Here is an 18,041-nt window from a genome sequence, read left to right as displayed (position 1 = left end):
AAAAAAGAAATAGTTCAATAGTCAAAGGGCTCCTTCAAAATTACTTAATTCTATTATTTTAAACTGAATTTCATCACAATTTTTTTTTTCAGTTGTCTTTCCAAGCAACTGAAATATTAATTTATTTTTTGAAAATAACATTTCAAAAATTGTTTTGTGGTGCTGAAATCTATTTCGTATTAACAAAAAATGCTAAATTAACTATTCAAAGTGTTGCAAAGACCCCATTGTTCTTTTAACAAAATAAATTACCATTGAGCTATTTTATTTTGATGAGTATAATCTAAGCATCTAATGAAAACCCAGAATTGAAAATCTTAAAGGTCAAGTTTGGTTTATTTCAGGCTGTAAAAACAAAAAAGACAAGAACATGAAACAGATTTATCAAACATATTTAAGTTATTCAGGCATAATTGATTGGAAAATAAAATATAATGATGTCTCGTCTCAACATCGTTAACCATTCATATTTAGACGCATTGAATTCATTAAATATTGTCAAACAGACTTTGACGATTTGCTCCACTGAGGAGGAACAGGTCACATCAGCAGGAGGTGAGGAAGAGGAAGTGTGAGGAAAAAGATGAAAATGACTCATAAGACTGAAGCCTGCTGGAAATCTGCATCATCGTTTGATGGTAGATGTTGAATGAGTGTTGATCTCCACATCTGCTCAACTCCTCCTGCAGGAGAAGCTGGCGTCCTCCTCCAGTGTCCATATTCGTCACGCTGTCCTCCATGTTTCTGTTTCTCTCTCTCTCTGGGCTTCAGGTGTGATGGGTGACATTTTCCTGTTTCACCTGAACTCCTGTCTGAACCCTCCGGTTCCTCCATCATCCTCCTTTTTTGAATCCTAAAAGGCCCGGTTGGTCAGCGTTCATGAATACAAAAACCCCTTTTTTTCTCTTCAGTCAATCATTTCATTGATAACAAACAAATCGTCCGTTTTTCAGGGAATTTGCTTTAATTTACAGAATAGATAAGAAGACAAGAAGAACAGATCAGGAACAAACGAATAAAACCTCAGATCTCAGCCAAAGACAGATCTTCAGTGAGTTTCTGAAATAAAGAATCTATAACAAGGTCCTTTGTGTTTTATTTTGTGCATAACTATTCTAAATTAATAAGAAAATTAAGAATACTTTTAAAAAGATTAGAATGTTCTTCTTAAGTATAAAAAATGAAAAGGAGGTGTTTATGTGACAGATGGAGGCCTGGACTGGAGGGAAAATCTGTTTTTTGTTTTTCATCCTGATCAGGATTTGTTTCTGGAAATGTCGCCCCCAAATGAGCAGCTGGTGCAACTGCATGATGCTTCTCAGCAGATTAGACTGTTTCAGTTCTAGGTTCTCATGTTAGAGTGCTGTAGGTTAAATAATAAAGCATGAAATGGGGAATTTAACAACATTCCTGCTCATTCAAACCGAATCAACTGAAGTTTGCAGAGGCAAACCTTTAAGTCTGGATGAGAATCTAGTTTTTTTTTTGTGTGTGTCTGTTCTTCTGCTCTTTTTATGTTCATGATCACAGGTTGTTAGTAATTGTAACATGGAGGACCAGAGAGGCATTGATAAAAACTTTTTTCAATAAGTGGAGTAACATTTAACAATAACATAACAATGGAAAAAACAAAACTTTATGAAACAACTGGTGAAAAAAACACTTAAAAACAATAAGTGCTGTGTTAGAACTTAAACCTGGTGAAACAGACCCAGAAAAAAAAGAACTAAACGTCCATCATCTTTTGATCTATTTTTAAAGTCTTCCCAGTGGTCTTTTGATTAGGATCATGCCGTCTTTAAGCCTGCCGTCTATCGTTTCTGCATATTGATCTGCAAATCAAATTCGAGCTTACATTTTTTTATATATGTCCATCATTTATAAAAAAAGGCAGCAAGATCGTGTTAAAAAACACATTTTTCATTAGTTTGGCCCTTTAAACACAAAGTCTATATAAACCTCAAGACAAATCTAAAGGACAGCTATCTTCAGAATCCTCATGATTTTAGTTTGAAATGAAAACACATGCATCCTACTTTGGGTATCAGCTTTACTGTTATTGTACAAGTACAACGAAATGTTGCAGCAACTACTTTATGCAAAACTGTAAGAACAAGATGTGAAAACAACAAAGTGTAATAAATTCATTTCTGATAATGCGCACCTCGAAGGGCATTTTCCCGCATGTATCCGTTTTTAATCCACACCTTTAGAATCGAGTTTTCCCTTGGTATAAGGGTAACTGACCACCATAGACGTAATTATACTAGAACTTCCTGAAGTGTTTTATGTCACTTAAAAAGAACATCAGTGCTAAAACCCTTTTCTGTCTTTATTTTAGTGGCTTGTAGGCGTCCCCGGGGTTCACATAAGACCTCAAGAGGTGAATGGATAAAGCAGCTCTTCAGCGTTTGTCTCTTTAAGCTTCAATAGAGCCTTTAAGCTCAGGTGTGACTTTTTTATAGTTCATTTCTGCAGGAAAAACACAAAAGCAGAGCTCCATCAGGAGAGCCTGCTGATGCTGTTCTGCAGGGTTCTTGACACCATCAAAGGCGATCTGAAAGCCACAAACATTCCTGCCACACAATAGCCGTCCCTAAATCGTTCATCTGCCATTGTCAGGTTCAGGTTCTCGCCTTCAGGCCTGTGTTTGCGTTAATTACAGAGTTAAAGGTGGAATGTTCCCTGAAGAAGCTGGGCTGGGAGAACCACCTTCTGGATGAAGAGACTGACAGTCGCTTCATGTCAGCTGTTTGAGTTTGTGAAGCACAAAGCTCCAGTGGGACGTGTCCTCCAGCTCACAGCCTGCTACTCTCAATCATTCTTCTGCAGAGCAAGAGCTCAGAAAGCCGTTTGGGTCATCACTTTTACTTTGTTTTTATTCCTTAGTATTGTCTTTAGGAGCCGATTTCCTGCAGAAAGTCATAGATTTGTGCGTTTTAGCAAATCTTTCATAGACACTAAGATGCTGTTCTTTGTGAGGTCAGGACAGTAAGGAGACTGAACATGAGAAAATGTATTATTTCCAGCTGACACAAGGACAATTTGAATTCATAAAAACTCATTTGTGTTTTTCTTCACAGAAATCCTAAGGCAGACATGAAGCTCTTCAGGGTGATTCTGACCGTGTGCAGCTTTCTGTCAGGTGAGGAGGCTGATTTATAAAACATTCATGTCAGTTTCATCTCATTGTTAGTGTTTACCTACCAGAGTTATTGTTTTAAAAATGTTCTACTTTCATCTTTTTTTGTGTGATTTTTGCTTTAAAAACTTCTTTCTTCAGTCATTTCTTTTATATTTTGTCAACCAAAAACCTTTTTCATTGGTTTTTTTGGGGATCATTTTGCTTCCTTTTTGAATTGCAGACGTGTCAAAGGGGCTGAGATGTTCCTTCGTCCTCCTCTTCTGTGTCATACAAAGCCGTCTCTAAAGACAAACATTCATTTTTCTTTTCCTCAGGTTCAGCGTCAACCAGTCAAACGTTCAGAAGTTCTGGCGAGATTAACTTCAGTTCTTGCCCCATTCACTTCTACGGACAGAGATACGAGAAAGCTTATGTGAGTCATACATGTTCACATGTGCCTATATTACACTCAAAACCTCAAAGTAACATGTGAAATGATCACTAACTAGGCCTTGAAACGAGTTATTTCACATTTAGCAGGTTTGTTAACACGAAGCTGTTTTTCATAGATATTTTTAAGTATTTGAATTCAACTAAAAGTAGATTATTCCCACACAAAAGAAAAAATGTAATGAAGGTTGACTTCCCTCACCGCTCCATAACCCGTAAAATACTTTATCCAATGCCCTGAATTTTAATGCAGTTCAAACAAGCTCACTAATTTTTCTTTTTTTTAAAAGCCAAATATAGCGTCACCCATTTACCACAGTAAACGCCTAATAAATCTGAACATTTAATGAAGACTTTTTATGAATCCACTGTCTTCTGATGATAAAAAAATACATATTTAGATTTTTTTCAAATGAAACATTTTTCAAACCATTGACTGTACATGAGAACTGGACTGAGTGACCCCTCCCCCTACAACTTCCTAACAGGGAGTGGTTCCAAGAAGCCAAAATCCCATAGACATCTATAGAGAAATAAACAGCTGTTACTCAGTCAACATCTTCTTGATAATCCTCTCGTCGTTCAATTTATTTTTCAGTTATAAACTGACCAATCAGATGCCTCAGTAAAAGAAGGTGGGGTCCACTGTCCTCAAGTTCGAATTTCCTAACGTTTTTATGAGAATTTGTCTAGCTCGCTTTCAAGTGGTAGGGGGTGTGACCTTCCACCAAGCTTACTCCTGATTGGCGAAAGTGGTTGTCATAGAAACAATGACTCAGACCAACTTGACGAATCACTGCTTAGTGACCGGCTTCAACATGGCGGCGTCCATATCATGAAAAAATGGAGTCTGAATTGACGTTTTGTGGTTGGAGCTGAACAAAAACCATTTTCTATGGTGAGGCAATTTGGACAAAGCCCAAATAGGGCTTCGGATCATTTTGGAGGTCTACCTGCTGCAGGGCTTGGGACATGGTTCTGCTTCAGAACCCAAGTGTGTTTCAGCCTGTGCACATGTAATGTACTGAGAAAGAATGTTACCGTTTACGATTTTTTTTGGTAACGAAAACAATCATAACTGCAAAGTAGCCCCTCACTATCATACTCCCACCCCCATGTTTGACTGCTGCTCTCTGTATTTCCAATATGACCGCTTCCAGAAAGTTCTTCTTCTGTCCCATCAATCCACAGAATATTTGTCCAAAGGTTTTGTGGAATATCCAGTCGTTTCTGAATCTTCACAGAGTGCTTGACGATTTTTTTCTGCCTCTTTCCGCTGAACAGGTGGACTTCAGCGCAGACAGATTTGCTCTCTGCTTCAAAGCCTCGTACGGCCGTGGAGCCGACAACGACTGCATCCTGATGTCAGGTGGGACGGCTGACAGAGGGGACCTGTCAGTGCTCACGAAGGAAATCCCAACCGGATCAGGAGTCCACAAACTTCTGCCCACCCTCAAGTCTGCTGGGAAATGCGTAAACGTCATTCCGCTAAAGGACAGCAACATGTCCCAGGTGAGTTTCCCATCAGTCAGTGAGTCCGTCTAAACCTCATGAAGATGGTTTGACAGAAACCTCCTTCTCTTCTCCACAGATTCAGCAAGTTGAACTCGGAAATTTTGGGGCTCAATCAATCCTGGGAATCAGGACTTACTCTGGATACAACGACAGCAGCGTGGTGCGTATCTGACCCACGACCTGAATCGAAACACAGCAGGACAATGTGTGCGTGCGGTGCGGAATGGGCGGGGCATGTGGCTTTGTTAGACACCCGTCATTACAGCAGACATGGACAGGAGCTCAAACTAGGAGCTTGATTACATCATTCTGTGAGCTGTAGGCTATACTTACATTTTTGGTTAACATGACGTGTTGAAATATTGACAAACTGCTGTTCTGCACCTTGAAACAATGAAAAGCCGTGAGAATGAAATCGAAATCTGCTCTGGCACAGCAGCGTCTGTCATCCCCTTCTGAGGAAACAAGTCACTGAAGCTGCAAACTTTGACGCAGGCTGACTGTAACCTGCCTGCTGCGGCTTTTCTGGTGTCTTCCAGGAAGCAGATGCTCTTGTCAACGGTCTCACGGTTTCCAGACAGACGTTTCAGGCGTCTGAAACAAACAGAGGCATCATCACGGACGTGAGCGGATGCAGACTCTCGGGTGAGGTTTCTAACTCCAAGAGGAAAAAGCCCCCACCTTTGAAAACGCTGCTGGAATCCATGTTCCACACTTTCAGGTTCGGTTTATGTGACCAACACCACTATTCAAGACCTGAGCACCTGCTCCACCATTACCTGTGATGTCAACGGGGTTGCAAAAGCCGTCTCTAAGTGTGGACCTAATGAGCGTTGCCGGGGCGATGGGAGGTAGATTTATATAAGGACATTTTTAAGACTTTAGGTACCGTGTCCCTACATCTCTGACCAGTATTCCATCCTGCTCCTCGTCAGCTGTGCCTGGAACTCTGTGTGCTCTGTGACCGGCTCCACCATCATTGACTTCAGTGGAAAAATGAGCTCCCTTCCCGACCGGTGTGGGTACTCTCTGCTGAGGTCCCCCTCCCTGCCCGGCCTGCATGTGACGGGGGTCTTCAAGGAGAGACGACGCAGAGACATGAGTTTTCTGGATAAAGTGATCCTGAATCTGGACGGGAACGAGATTTCTCTGGAACAAGGTGGCAGAGTTAAGGTACTAACGGACTTTAGCATTGTCAAAATGAAATCTACGGTGATTTGAAGTGCAAATCAACAAATGCAAAAACATTTTAAAGATCAAGATAATGAAAGAAGCAACATGAATAATAAAAAAAGCAATAGATTTTAGAAATTAAATCAAATTTCCAGAAACAAAAACTAAAAAATAAAACATTTTGGAAAACAAAAGTAATATCCAGAAATCAAAATGAAATTGAAATGAAATAAGAAGGGTGGGTAATATGGGCCATCCCTGATTGGATGAGGACGTTTGAGTTCTGAATAAGAGGGTTTCAAGAAGGATTTTTACCTGAACTGTGGTAAAGAGTTGATTGATCAATTGCCAAACCTTTGTAGTCGGTGTGCCCAGAAGCTTAAAGAAATATCTCCTCTAGCGAAATATCTGTTGAAAAGGTGAACGAACCTCTTCATCCAACCAGTGATGCCCCTTTGGAACAAAAGTCCTCAGTCATCTCCCGTCTTCTGTCCTGTCACGAAGCTTGGTGGCAGAGAGCTGCCCCTCGGCTCGAGTCATCTGCTCTTCCACGGTGTGGAGCTCTCCAAAGACCAGGCGGATGTGACTGCCAAGATCGCAGCCTCCAACTTCACAGTCACGGTCCTCTTTGATGGGTCCTCTGCAACAATCCACCTTACAGGTGAGCTCAAAGTTCCCGTCAAGGACTTCATCGTTCATACAGTGGAGTCATTCTAACTGATCCTTGATGTTTGTTCTTATTACAGTAAATCTGATATCTCTCCTGCCACATTTAGTATAGATAAACCCCATTACCCCAGTTGCTAGGAACATCTTTCTATTGTTTTTCAGCCTGGGTATAAATTTTGAAACTAAAGCACATGCATGCCTCGTGTGCTTTATTTCCTGTGATGGTCGTTGTAGGCTTTCAAAAGTAAGAACAGACCAAGCATGGGTCTATCCATCCAACATAACTCCATGTTTACAAAAACAACCTTAACTTTCAGCAAATGTAATTGGGCTGAGGTTTTGTGGTCAAGCTAATGAGGAAAATATTGGTTTTAACGCTTAGTTTTAACGCTTATAAAAAAAGTTAAGCAAAAGGAGTTTATGCAAATATACTCCCGCTGTGTTCAGGAAGTCTTTACTTACTTTCTATTGTAACAGTATTATCTGTCCAATAAAAGTGGTGCTACATTTCTCTCTGTCTAACAAAGAAGGACAAGGAAGTCAGAAGAAATGCAGGAGGAGGATAAACTACCATGCAGGAAAAAAGAGAGGACAAACTCAAGAACAGACAGTAAACTTTTCATTTCTTTCAGCTAAAGTCAGTCCTGCAGATCAAGTTGCACCAGTGTGTCTGTTTATCTCTGTTAAACACTTCAAAGCACTTGATGTTCTGAAGATTGTCCTGTCAAACATTACTGACATTTTACACGATCTGTCTTGGATGCCAAGGACCAAATGGAGCAACTTTCCAGGGTTTATGTGAGAATTCAACAACTTTGACACAAGTCAGAGTCTCTCAGTACAGCACAGCAGAGTAAGACTCCCTCCAGGTCATTATTCTTTCCTTAAATGTTCTCAAAGTGTTTATCTAATAATTGTTTTTGTTTTCACGCAGCTGTAACACTGAGTATCAAGATGCAGCTGACAGCTCCATAAACTGCAACAACACGGTCAAATGGTAAATGCAGATAAAACAAAACTAGCACTGTCTTTCCTCTTTACTCTAATGTTCTGGGTTTTTTTTCCGGTTTAACAGGTGTGATGTCCTGCAGAAGGCGCCCTTTGACATATGTAGCTCCAACATCAACCCTCAGCCCTTCATGAGTGCCTGCTCAGAAACTTTGTGCAAATACCCGGCAAAGGACGGGCTGGAGTGCCAGTTCCTGGAGGCCTATGCCAAGGCCTGCCAACTCCACAGCGGTGTGAGGGTGGAGGGTTGGCGGACACAGACCAGCTACTGTACGGCCTTTGCTACACCCATTCTTCTTAATCTGTCCTAATCGACACTGACAATGTTATTTTAGTGAAGTTTTTAGAAACTTAATTTTTGTATAATTCAGTAATATATGTTACGATTAAAAAAAGGGAATTTACTTATAGATCCATTAATAGATGTTTCTCCTAGTGTTTAAGTCATGGCTCTGCTGCAGGGAATAGACAAAGACAAGGACGTTTTCAGCTTTTTAATTGGATTTTCTGTTTCCAGGTGGAGTTGAGCGGACTGCCTGTCAGAAGATCTGCAGCTCCCATGAGTTCTGTGGTCTGGACAGCCACAGTCAGAAGCCTCGCTGCCTTTGCCGTGCCATTTTTGCCTCTAAATACAAACCAATTGGCCGCTTTGGTGAGTCATCAAAGAAAAATAAAACAATTTTATCAGTCTTCTCCTCTTTCTTATCTCAGTAGTCTGTGACTTTATGAAATGCCTTGATGGGTTTTAAATCAACATGCTGGACTTGGTAGCCTTAGCTGTGGTTTTTATCTGCCGGGGTTTTGCAATGAACCAGAAAAATACCTCTCTTTGTTCCGTGTGAATTTAAGGTGAGCCGATAGTTTGTGAGAAGAAATCTGCTTCAGTGGTTCTGGCCAACTGTCTCCTGGAGGACGAACGCATCGACTATACCACTTTACACCTCAATGACCAGACCTGCAGAGGGGAAATGGACAACGTGACCCACATGGTGACCTTTGGCTTTGACACTGAGAAGTCATGTGGAACCCTGATCATGGTGGGTATCCTCTGTAGTTCAAGAGAGGTTAATGTTCTTCTTCTTATTTGAGGTTCAAAGGGAAAATTCAACTGGAAGAAATCAGAAATAAGCTGGGAGATGAAATCAGATGATGGTTCATCTAGTCAGTCTGAAGATTTTTTTTCTTTAACAAAATCTCAAATCTTTTCAAGCTTCAGTCTTCAAATTGAAGGCCAAAAGTTTAACAAGTTGTTTCTGTGGTATGTCTGCAAAAATGAGCCTGAAACTGTTTAGAGAACAGAAATAAAGAGATTCCAACATGTCAATGTTTGACCATCCATCCACCGAATCCCTTTGGGGGTCACAGGGTTGCTGGAGTCCATCCCAACACACCTAGAGATAATTTGTAATCATCTATTAAACGATGAAGCAGGTTTTTGGACTGTGGGAGGAAAACCCACACATGATGGAAGAGAACATGTAAACTGCAGACATGAAACTGTTTGGGATGAAGACAAATAAAGCTGGAATGAATCTGCAGGCAAACGACACTCAAATCATCTACAAGAACGCCATCATGACAAAGACAGCCGCGACTGGGGAGATCGTCCGTCACGAAAAGCTGCGTGTGGACTTCTCCTGTTACCTCAGCCAACCAGAGGTGAAGAGCTTGGCCATGCGGTTCAAGCATAGGTGAGGCGTTTCGTAAGACCGGTTCAGACTCCATAACGTCTGAGCTTTGTTGTTACGCTCCCAAAATATGCATTTTAGGCTTGAAGGCATTAGTTTAAAATTCGTAACCAATTGGTTTGATATACCAGGTGGGCGTGGTCAATGCTGAGGCGATCATGTAAAGTACTTTCTTCTTCTTCCACCTCAGCCGCTGTCTCCGAGCTGCTTTTACAATTCTTTGTGAAACATCAGACCAAAACCAAACTTTCTTCACAGTCTGAAGGCAGTAGTCCCCAACCTTTTTCAGGAGAGGGGCCGGTATATTATTGTCACGGACCGGCCTGTACGAGGTTGGGGTTGCCGTCTGATTTATTTATTATTTTAGCTTCCAATTTCCCTCAGTTTTTGAGGGTAAAGTTTATCTTCATCCTCTGTAAAATGTCTGCAGCTGCTTTAAACTTTATTTAATCATTAAATTTCCAGTTGGAACCATTAACCCTTGTGCTATCTTAGATGACCCCACCCTTACTTTGACGTGTTCTCCCTACTATGACAAAGGTCGATAAAGGTGGAAAAATTTCATGTAATCCATGGACACCAGTGTAGATCACATATCATTGAAGAAAAAAGGTTCAGAGCACTGTCTGGTGGGTCTAGATGACCCCACTCCCAATGTTAAAGTGCCTAGGATAGCACAAGGGTTGAAAAAATGGGATTTATTTTCCCGTAACCCATATCTGACAAAATGGAAGTTTCAAAAATCAGACGCCAACTTCAGCGTGTCCGACTTCAAAGGTGCAACAGATTAAAAAAAGTTCAATAAAACTGGTGTTTTCTAATTATAATCATACATGTGAGCAACTTTATTAGCAGCATCCTTGTAACATTAGACAGCCGGTCGCTGAATTTTATTCATTATTATTATAGTCTGTGGGACAATAAATGACAATAAATCCACATTTGGAGTATAGACTTCTAGTTTTTATTTATTAAATGCGGCTATCTATATTTTGTTTTTCTACTGTTTCGTCATTGGCTCTTTTCTGCCAAAAGAAACTTTCCGTGTACTTTTATTTTTAACTTTGCTACCTTGGGGGTTTTAATTTAGCGGTCGGTGCCGCTGCTTTAAGTATGTAGCGGATGGATTTTTGACATGCGACCGAGCAATTATGTATTATTTTGGCCAGATTTAGTGCAGACAATCCTGTAGTTTTTCAAAATAAAGCTTCCCTTTTAACTTAAAATAAGATTAAAACAGAAAAATAGTAGATTGTGGGTTTTTTCTCTGCGAGTTGGTACCAACTGTCCCACGGGCCGGTACCGTCCGTCTTATGGAAACAAACATATTTCAATGTTTAGCAGATAATATTGAGCTTGTCAGAATTCCAGCCCCCATTAAAGAACATCATTTTTTGTTTTAGCTCAATGATCCAGCATGTTTCTTCTGGGGAGTGGAGCTACAATCTGACCATGAAGGCATACACCAGCTCAGACCTCACAACACAGTTAGATGAAAAACAAGAACTCGATCTGAACCAACAAATCTGCGTGGAGCTGAAGACAGAGGGACTTGATGGCAATGCGGTTTCTGTGGTTACGGACTCCTGTTGGGCGACTGATCAGCCGTCACCAACCGGAAACCTGAGATACGACCTCATTAAAAACAGGCGAGACCCTGTGCAAAGATCTGACTTGTCTACGCTGCTCTTTGCCATACGCTAACGTCTCTGCTTTGCTGTCTGCCTCAACAGCTGTCCCAACCCTGACGACGAAACCATCAGGGTGATAGGCAACGGACAGGGAACCTCCAACTACTTCTGCTTCAACACCTTCCAGTTTTCTGGCAGGAACAGTGAAGTCTTCCTGCACTGCAAAGTAGAGCTGTGCATCAAACAGGGAGATAACTGTGTCCAGGTGCGTCCCGTGTCTCACCTCCCAAAATGATCAGAAAAAGCTTTAAATCCATGAATTTAAAAAACTGAGCTCTGCTGCTTTCATGTGGGCTTTGTGTGTCGGATAAACCTGAGACCTTAGTCAGGATGTCCACACAAACTACTCTGATTGTCTAATTTACTTATTTCTAACAGTCAGGCTGAACACACTTATCATGTGAGGAGCACTAATGGACTTCTTGTACAGTCCGCAGGACCTGGGGGGATAAAAAAAATGAAATATTTGGATGACACGCCTCCGTCTCACCTGCTTCACCCTTACCTATGTGTTGTTTAAGTGTTCTCTAGGACCTGTCGCGCGTAGAAAAAAGGTGCATGAACATTTACTCTCCGCAGGTTTGTTGAGTGGTCTACGACCATTTTCCCCCCAGCAGACAGCCCATATCCACCTACAATCAAAATCAAATCAAATCAAATCAAACTTTATTTTTAAAGCCCTTTTCACATAAAAGCATAAAACAAAGTGCTTTACGTTAAAACAAAACAAAATGAATAATATAAAAACAAGCATGAAAATTAAAATACACAAGCACAAAAATTACCTACACACAACCTCCCCACTCCTTTCACACCTCCCACCCCTAAACTAATGGGGAAAGACAATGAGAGATAGGCTGAGCACGAAAACAAGATGCTGGAAACATTAATAATTGGAACCTCCCTCTCTGTGAAGAGCTGCATAACCAGCCAAATGCAGCATAGGGGCAGTTGTTACTAACTTTTGTTTTGCTCTGTAATTTTACTTCTCAAACCTAGAGAAACTACCTGGAGTAGAGCTGGCATTTTGTGGTACAAGCACCAAGTGTGACATGGACGTCCCTTAGGATCCCTTCTTTTTGAGAAGCATGTTAGCCACGGGAAAAACAAAGATTTTAATTTATATTCAATAGGATTATGGAAGGACACCTCAAGTTTAAAGACTGCATTTTATGAATGAGCGACCCATATTGTTGAAACTGGGGCAAATAGACACATAGCATATAGTAACAGTTTAGTGTATCGCCGCCATCTTTACATGGCCGCCATTTTTTATTTTTCTCATCACTAACGTGCTTTTCTGACAGAGGAGATCCGAAGGTACATCCATGCCAAATTTGCTGCTTGTACCACATAGTTGTGCATTTTGTGGTACAAAGTGCTGCTGTCTCATTTGGCTCCGCCTCAGTATTTTTTATAGCTAGTAATCTGGTACTGTTTTCTTAACAATTTCAGAGTAAAATTCAGCTCCTAGCATGGAAAACAGAACAAACTTTTAGTTTGAAATAAGGTTTTTGCTTTTCATTGGTCATACTATCAATTAAAATATACACGTAGGAAAAAAAGAGGAATTTTCACAAAAAGAAATGCACTATACATAATAAAAATAAAAAAATAGAAACATGAATGGTGGGCGGCAGAGGAGCAGCATTTGACCTTTGGACCTTTGGAAAATTGCAGGTATGGATCCCGACTAATAAAGCAGAATTACTCTGAGGAAAACCATAAAGGTTCTGCTGAAGCTCCATTGTGTGACTTCATTTACGGCAGTCTTTGCACACTTATCTATATGCATTGTTGCACAAAAAGGAAGACAAAAGTCTCATCTAAGCCTTTATTTTTCAAAACACCATCTTTCCAGAGGTGCAGCCAGGGCCAGAGGAGGCGCCGGTCTGCTCTGCCTGGATATGAGGACAGAAACCCCGCCCTCATCTCTGTGGCCTGGATGTACTAGGTACAGTCAACCCACGAACCATTTTCATTTACAATGAAAGAAATGCACATTTGGACAAAATATTCACTTACCGTACATTTGTTTTATTCCTAGGTTTCTGTGGAAAGTCAAGCTGTCCTAAAATAATAAAAATATTCCTGAATTTTTAAATCTATCAATACATTAAAATATAATCCCTATGGATTAAAGTCTCTGCTCTTAAATACAATAAACTGAACAAGATGTTCTTTTTGCATTCTGACGTTTCTGCTGTAACTTCTTATTCAGGAAATGTTCTTTAAATGGTTGCAGCGTGGCCTTGCTCTGTGTTAAACTGCTAAAGCTAACTTTACCTTTGACATTTTATTGAATAAATGATTTAAATTCATCAACTTTGCTCTATGTTTTGATCCTGACATAAGTCTGAAGTGGATTTTTAATCAATGACCTCCAGATGTAAAAAGCTTTGCTTCGGTGATTTCACTAAAAGAAAGAGCCCACAAAAAACCTCCTTTTCAAAGCAAGTTAAAAGAAAATACAATACAAGATGTTTGTTCCTCATTATACTTGAAAAAAATCTAACCACAGAAGTAGTTAAATTTGTGTTGGTGAGAATTCTTAGAATAAATTTGGTTGTACTGCTCTTTTAAGAAAAACACATCTCCTTCCTGAAAAGAAACAGTAAATATTATTGGATGTATTTCTAGCATGTTTGTATCTTTCTGACTGTAGCTGTTAACTATGTAGTGAAAATCTTGGGTTCTAGTTCTTTTTTTCTTTGTTCTTCTGTAGTTATTTTTGTTTGAGCTTTTTCTTTATTGTAGTTTTCGTAGCTGCTCTGCCTTTACATTCATCACACCAACTTTAAATTTCTAATCCCTGCAGCTGTTCATATAACTACACCTCTTTGTATTCAAACCATTGACTGTAAATGAGAACTGGACTGAGTGAGTCAGTGTGATGTCGCCATGATAGAAAACGGTTTACTTCCGGCTCCAACCAAATGAAGTCAATTCGGTCATCATGTTTTTACTATAAAGACACCGCCATATTGGAGCCACTGCAGTAAGAAGTGATTGGTTCAAGTCAGTCAGAGTTTCTATAGCAACATACTCTGGCAAATCAGGCATTTGATTGGTTCGTTAATAACTTGAAAAACTTGAACTACTAAAAAAAAATATCACGAAAAATATGAGGATTATCAAGAACATGTTAAAAAATAATCAGATCAAGAATGTTAACTCTGACCAATAGAATGACTGAGTTGTTGTTTCTCTTTTGGTTTTTCCCATCTGGGGTCGCCACAGCGAACGAGTCGCATGGGAAACTTGGCAATGTTTTACGCCGGATGCCCTTCCTGACGCAACCCTCTCAAAGCAACTGGGCTTGGGACCGGCATAGAAGTAGAGAAGGGAACAGGGAGCAGCCCGGAGTTGAGCCTGGGTTTCACGGATGGAAGGCACCGCAAACCAGCACGAGCTAAACCGGCTCCCAATAGAATGACTGAGTAACAGCTATTTTTTTCTCCATATGGGATTTGGAACACAAGGGGGGAGGGGTCGGTCCAGGTGTCATATACAGTCACTGATTTAAATCCATTGATTTTCAATTGAAAATCTCTTTCTTAAATAAAGGTTAAATAAAGGTAAAAGCCAACATAAGGCGGCACCAAAGATCCTTTTAAGCACCAAAACAAGCAGAATAAACCACAAAAGATGTTTCCGCAAACCATTCAGTTTATTTTAAATGAAAAAAAACATCCAAATATTTAAAGACACAGCAAAGGTTTATGTGGTTTAGTTTCTTTTATTAGTTTTTCAGGTTTTCTTTGTGCTGCTCTTCTAATTCTCCTGCACAGCAAACATTGTTTCATCAGAGGATTCCTGTTTTCTTCCTCCTCGTCATCACAGGAAAACGTTCTAACAAAGTTAGTCACGGTTGTGAAGCTCGTCTCCCTGTGGTCATCAGGGAGGAGGGTCATGCAGAGGCTTTAAGCGTGCAGCGTCTCCAGAGTTCAGCAGATCTCCCCTCTGCTCTGAAGATGGAAGGAGGAGACCTCTGCTTTCCAGAGCTCAACAGCTCGTGTCACAAACAGAGGCGTTCTCCTTCCTTCATACTGCTGGCTTCAGTTCTTCTGTCCGTCTTCTCTGTTCTCACTGCGGTTCTGAACCTGCTGCTCATCATCTCCATCTCCCACTTCAGGTAATCGCTGACACCTCCTCCACCTGGATGTCTTTTGGTGGATGACGGTCATGGTGATGCACTCTGTTGTCTTCAGGCAGCTCCACACTCCCACCAACCTCCTCCTGCTCTCTCTGGGCGTAGCAGACTTCTTTGTTGGCCTCCTCCTGTTGTTTCAGATCCCGCTCTTGGACGGCTGCTGGTATCTGGGTGACCTCATGTGTGTTTTTTACTACATTTTTATGGTAACCACTACCTGTGCCTCTATAGGGACTATGGTTCTCATATCAGTGGACAGATATGTGGCCATTTGTTATCCTTTGCATTATCCTGTCAAAATCACCCCAAAGAGAGCTGGGATCAGCGTGTTCCTCTGCTGGACCTGCTCGTTCCTCTACGACATTTTGATGATGAAGGACAACTTCAAACAGCCAGGCAAGTTCAGCTCCTGCTCCGGAGACTGTGTGGTTCGTCTCAGTTACGTCAGCCAAGTTGTGGACCAGGTGGTGTCCTTCTTTCTTCCCATCACGGTCATAGTGGTCCTGTACGCCAGGGTGTTTGCGGTGGCGGTGTCTCAGGGGCGGGCCATGCGCTCTCACGTTGCAGCCGTCCCTCGCAAAACCAAAGTGAGGGTGAGAAAGTCTGAGATGAAGGCCGCCGGCACTCTTGGGGTTGTGGTTTTTGTGTTTTTTGTGTGTCTGTTCCCCTCCTACTCTGCATCGCTGTCAGGTCAGGAAACCGTGATCGACACATTCTCTGCCGCTTTCATGTTTTTTCTGGCCTTCTTCAACTCGTGCCTGAATCCGATTATTTACGCTTTTTTCTATCCTTGGTTCAGAAAATCAATAAAACTAATCATGACGCTTGGACTTCTGAAAGCTGATTCCCGTGATGCCAACCTAATGTAGGATCTTCAAGAGCTTCTACATAGAAAAAATCTACCTTGTGTGGAGAATAAAAGCTAGTACAACAGCAGCATCTGACCTGCAGGCATGTTTACAGTAAGATTTGAAACGAGCTTCAATGCAATCAGTTTCCTGTGAACCTGTGATGCAATCGAGGGATGCATTCCTGCTTGGACACACCTGATCCAGGTTGTGAACAGGCCGACGGTATCGGAAAAACTTGTAGGGTCACCGACACTTGACGCCTGGAGTTCCCCATCTCAGCTGTAGACTTTTGTTCAAGCTTCTCATATTTTGATCAATTTATTGTCAAGTTTGATCAAAGCTTAGTACTCCTTTTTCAGATTTTTTTTTCTACTTTGCAATTTTCTCTGTTAAAACTGTTTTTTGTATAAATCCAAAGACAAAGCAAAGACTGTCAAATAATGAGGAAAATATGTCTAAAAAACACAAAGCTGTATTAAACAGTGTTCCAAGGATTTCTTCCAGCTATGTGTCATAACTTCTATGTCTGTTTTACACCAGAAATCTCAAAGCTGAAAACTATACTAATACTAATGATAGATCCGTGTCTATCCTGTAAATGGCAAACTCATGGATGAGCTCAGAGGCTACTGATGGTTGTTGGTCAAAGCTTCTGATGTAAAAACCAAGCAGATACTGATTCTGTCATGGAGAAACGCGGCTATGTGCTCTTATGCAACACTTTGTTTTAGCAATATGTTCCATCAGATGAGATTTGCAGCTGACTTCAACCATGTGTACCTATCCAGGGCAGCAACTCAAAATGTGCTTCAGGGAACCAAAAGCTGTGGGGGTTTCAGCAACCCCAAGAGCAGAGTCATTAAGGAGCCACATATTTGCACCCAAGGCAGGGTTTTTTGTTGTGTTGTTTATATTTTTTAAATTTCTTACAGTATTGCTTTTGCCTATTTTTTTCACTTTTAAATTTTACAATTCATTACTGGCTTTTTTTATTTTTTAAATATATACTTTTACGATGCTGTTATGCTTACATTTTTGCTGCTTTTTTGATTTTTTTCACAGTTCACATTGTTGTGATTAGTTAATTATCATTTTTATTTGCGAAAAGTCTCTTTAATGTGTTTTATTATACACTTAATTAATAAAAGTGTGTGTATTACAGAAAATATTCGTAAACACAACATTTCAAGACAAAAGCATTGGTACTGATATTGGCGATGTAATTATTTTGAATTGGATCTCTCCTTCATGTGGACATCACTGAGGCTTCTTTTTGTTCCAGGAATCCGTTTTTCCTTACCTAGATGAAGGGTCTAAGGGCAGGGATGTCCAGTTTAGTTTAGTTTAGTTTAGTTTAGTTTAGTACCCTGGAAAATTCATGTATGCCCTATTTAATGCACTAAGTGGTAAGGGAATTTGGACATAGCCTAATGCTACATTCACAGCGGTATGTTCAATAAAAAGGTAAATTAAGTAGATATTATTTTCCACTGATCTTTGTTAAATACACATTTTCAGTCAACTCAACATGTTTTCCACAGTTTCTGAGGTTAAAATCGCAGAATTTGGGTGTTGCGCGATCACAGACGGAGCGGAAACTCCGGGTTAGGCTCTGAAGCGCTGTGCCTCACGTCTGACGGCATGACTCAATGTTGACAGGGACGTGCAGTGAAAACGCTGCTGTAGGCCCGCAGAAAAGGCTTTAGGTGAGGCATGCCT

General features: G+C 40.7%; 2 protein-coding genes across 3 annotated transcripts; both read left to right on the top strand.

The window, feature by feature from the left end:
- Positions 1-2,686: 2,686 nt before the first annotated feature.
- On the top strand, positions 2,687-13,639 carry LOC101173267 (alpha-tectorin-like). Of its 2 annotated transcripts, XM_078940187.1 has the most exons (19): positions 2,687-2,982; positions 3,084-3,145; positions 3,460-3,557; positions 4,859-5,086; positions 5,166-5,249; positions 5,629-5,734; positions 5,811-5,940; positions 6,025-6,262; positions 6,767-6,923; positions 7,700-7,784; positions 7,866-7,928; positions 8,007-8,209; positions 8,457-8,591; positions 8,789-8,976; positions 9,479-9,630; positions 11,031-11,276; positions 11,361-11,523; positions 13,180-13,272; positions 13,366-13,639. In XM_078940187.1, the coding sequence occupies exons 1-18, from the start codon at positions 2,720-2,722 to the stop codon at positions 13,270-13,272; spliced, it is 2,694 nt and encodes an 897-aa protein (XP_078796313.1). In that variant the 5' UTR covers positions 2,687-2,719; the 3' UTR covers positions 13,366-13,639. The 2 variants fall into 2 exon arrangements, with proteins under 2 accessions (XP_078796313.1, XP_023806936.1); XM_023951168.2 differs by lacking the exon at positions 2,687-2,982 and having other exon boundaries at positions 3,044-3,145.
- A 1,520-nt stretch (positions 13,640-15,159) lies between these two features.
- LOC101173022 (trace amine-associated receptor 13c-like) lies at positions 15,160-16,464 on the top strand. The gene is made up of 2 exons (XM_078940190.1): positions 15,160-15,453; positions 15,530-16,464. Exons 1-2 carry the CDS (start codon positions 15,293-15,295, stop codon positions 16,338-16,340), a joined length of 972 nt encoding a protein of 323 aa, XP_078796316.1. The 5' UTR covers positions 15,160-15,292; the 3' UTR covers positions 16,341-16,464.
- The last annotated feature ends 1,577 nt before the right edge of the window (positions 16,465-18,041 follow it).

This window comes from Oryzias latipes, chromosome 21, assembly GCF_053564925.1.
Source record: "Oryzias latipes strain Hd-rR chromosome 21, Olatipes_Hd-rR_3.1".
Classification (NCBI taxonomy): domain Eukaryota; kingdom Metazoa; phylum Chordata; class Actinopteri; order Beloniformes; family Adrianichthyidae; genus Oryzias; species Oryzias latipes.
Note: the sequence above shows the minus strand (reverse complement) of the source record. Positions and strands in the feature narration are given on the sequence as shown.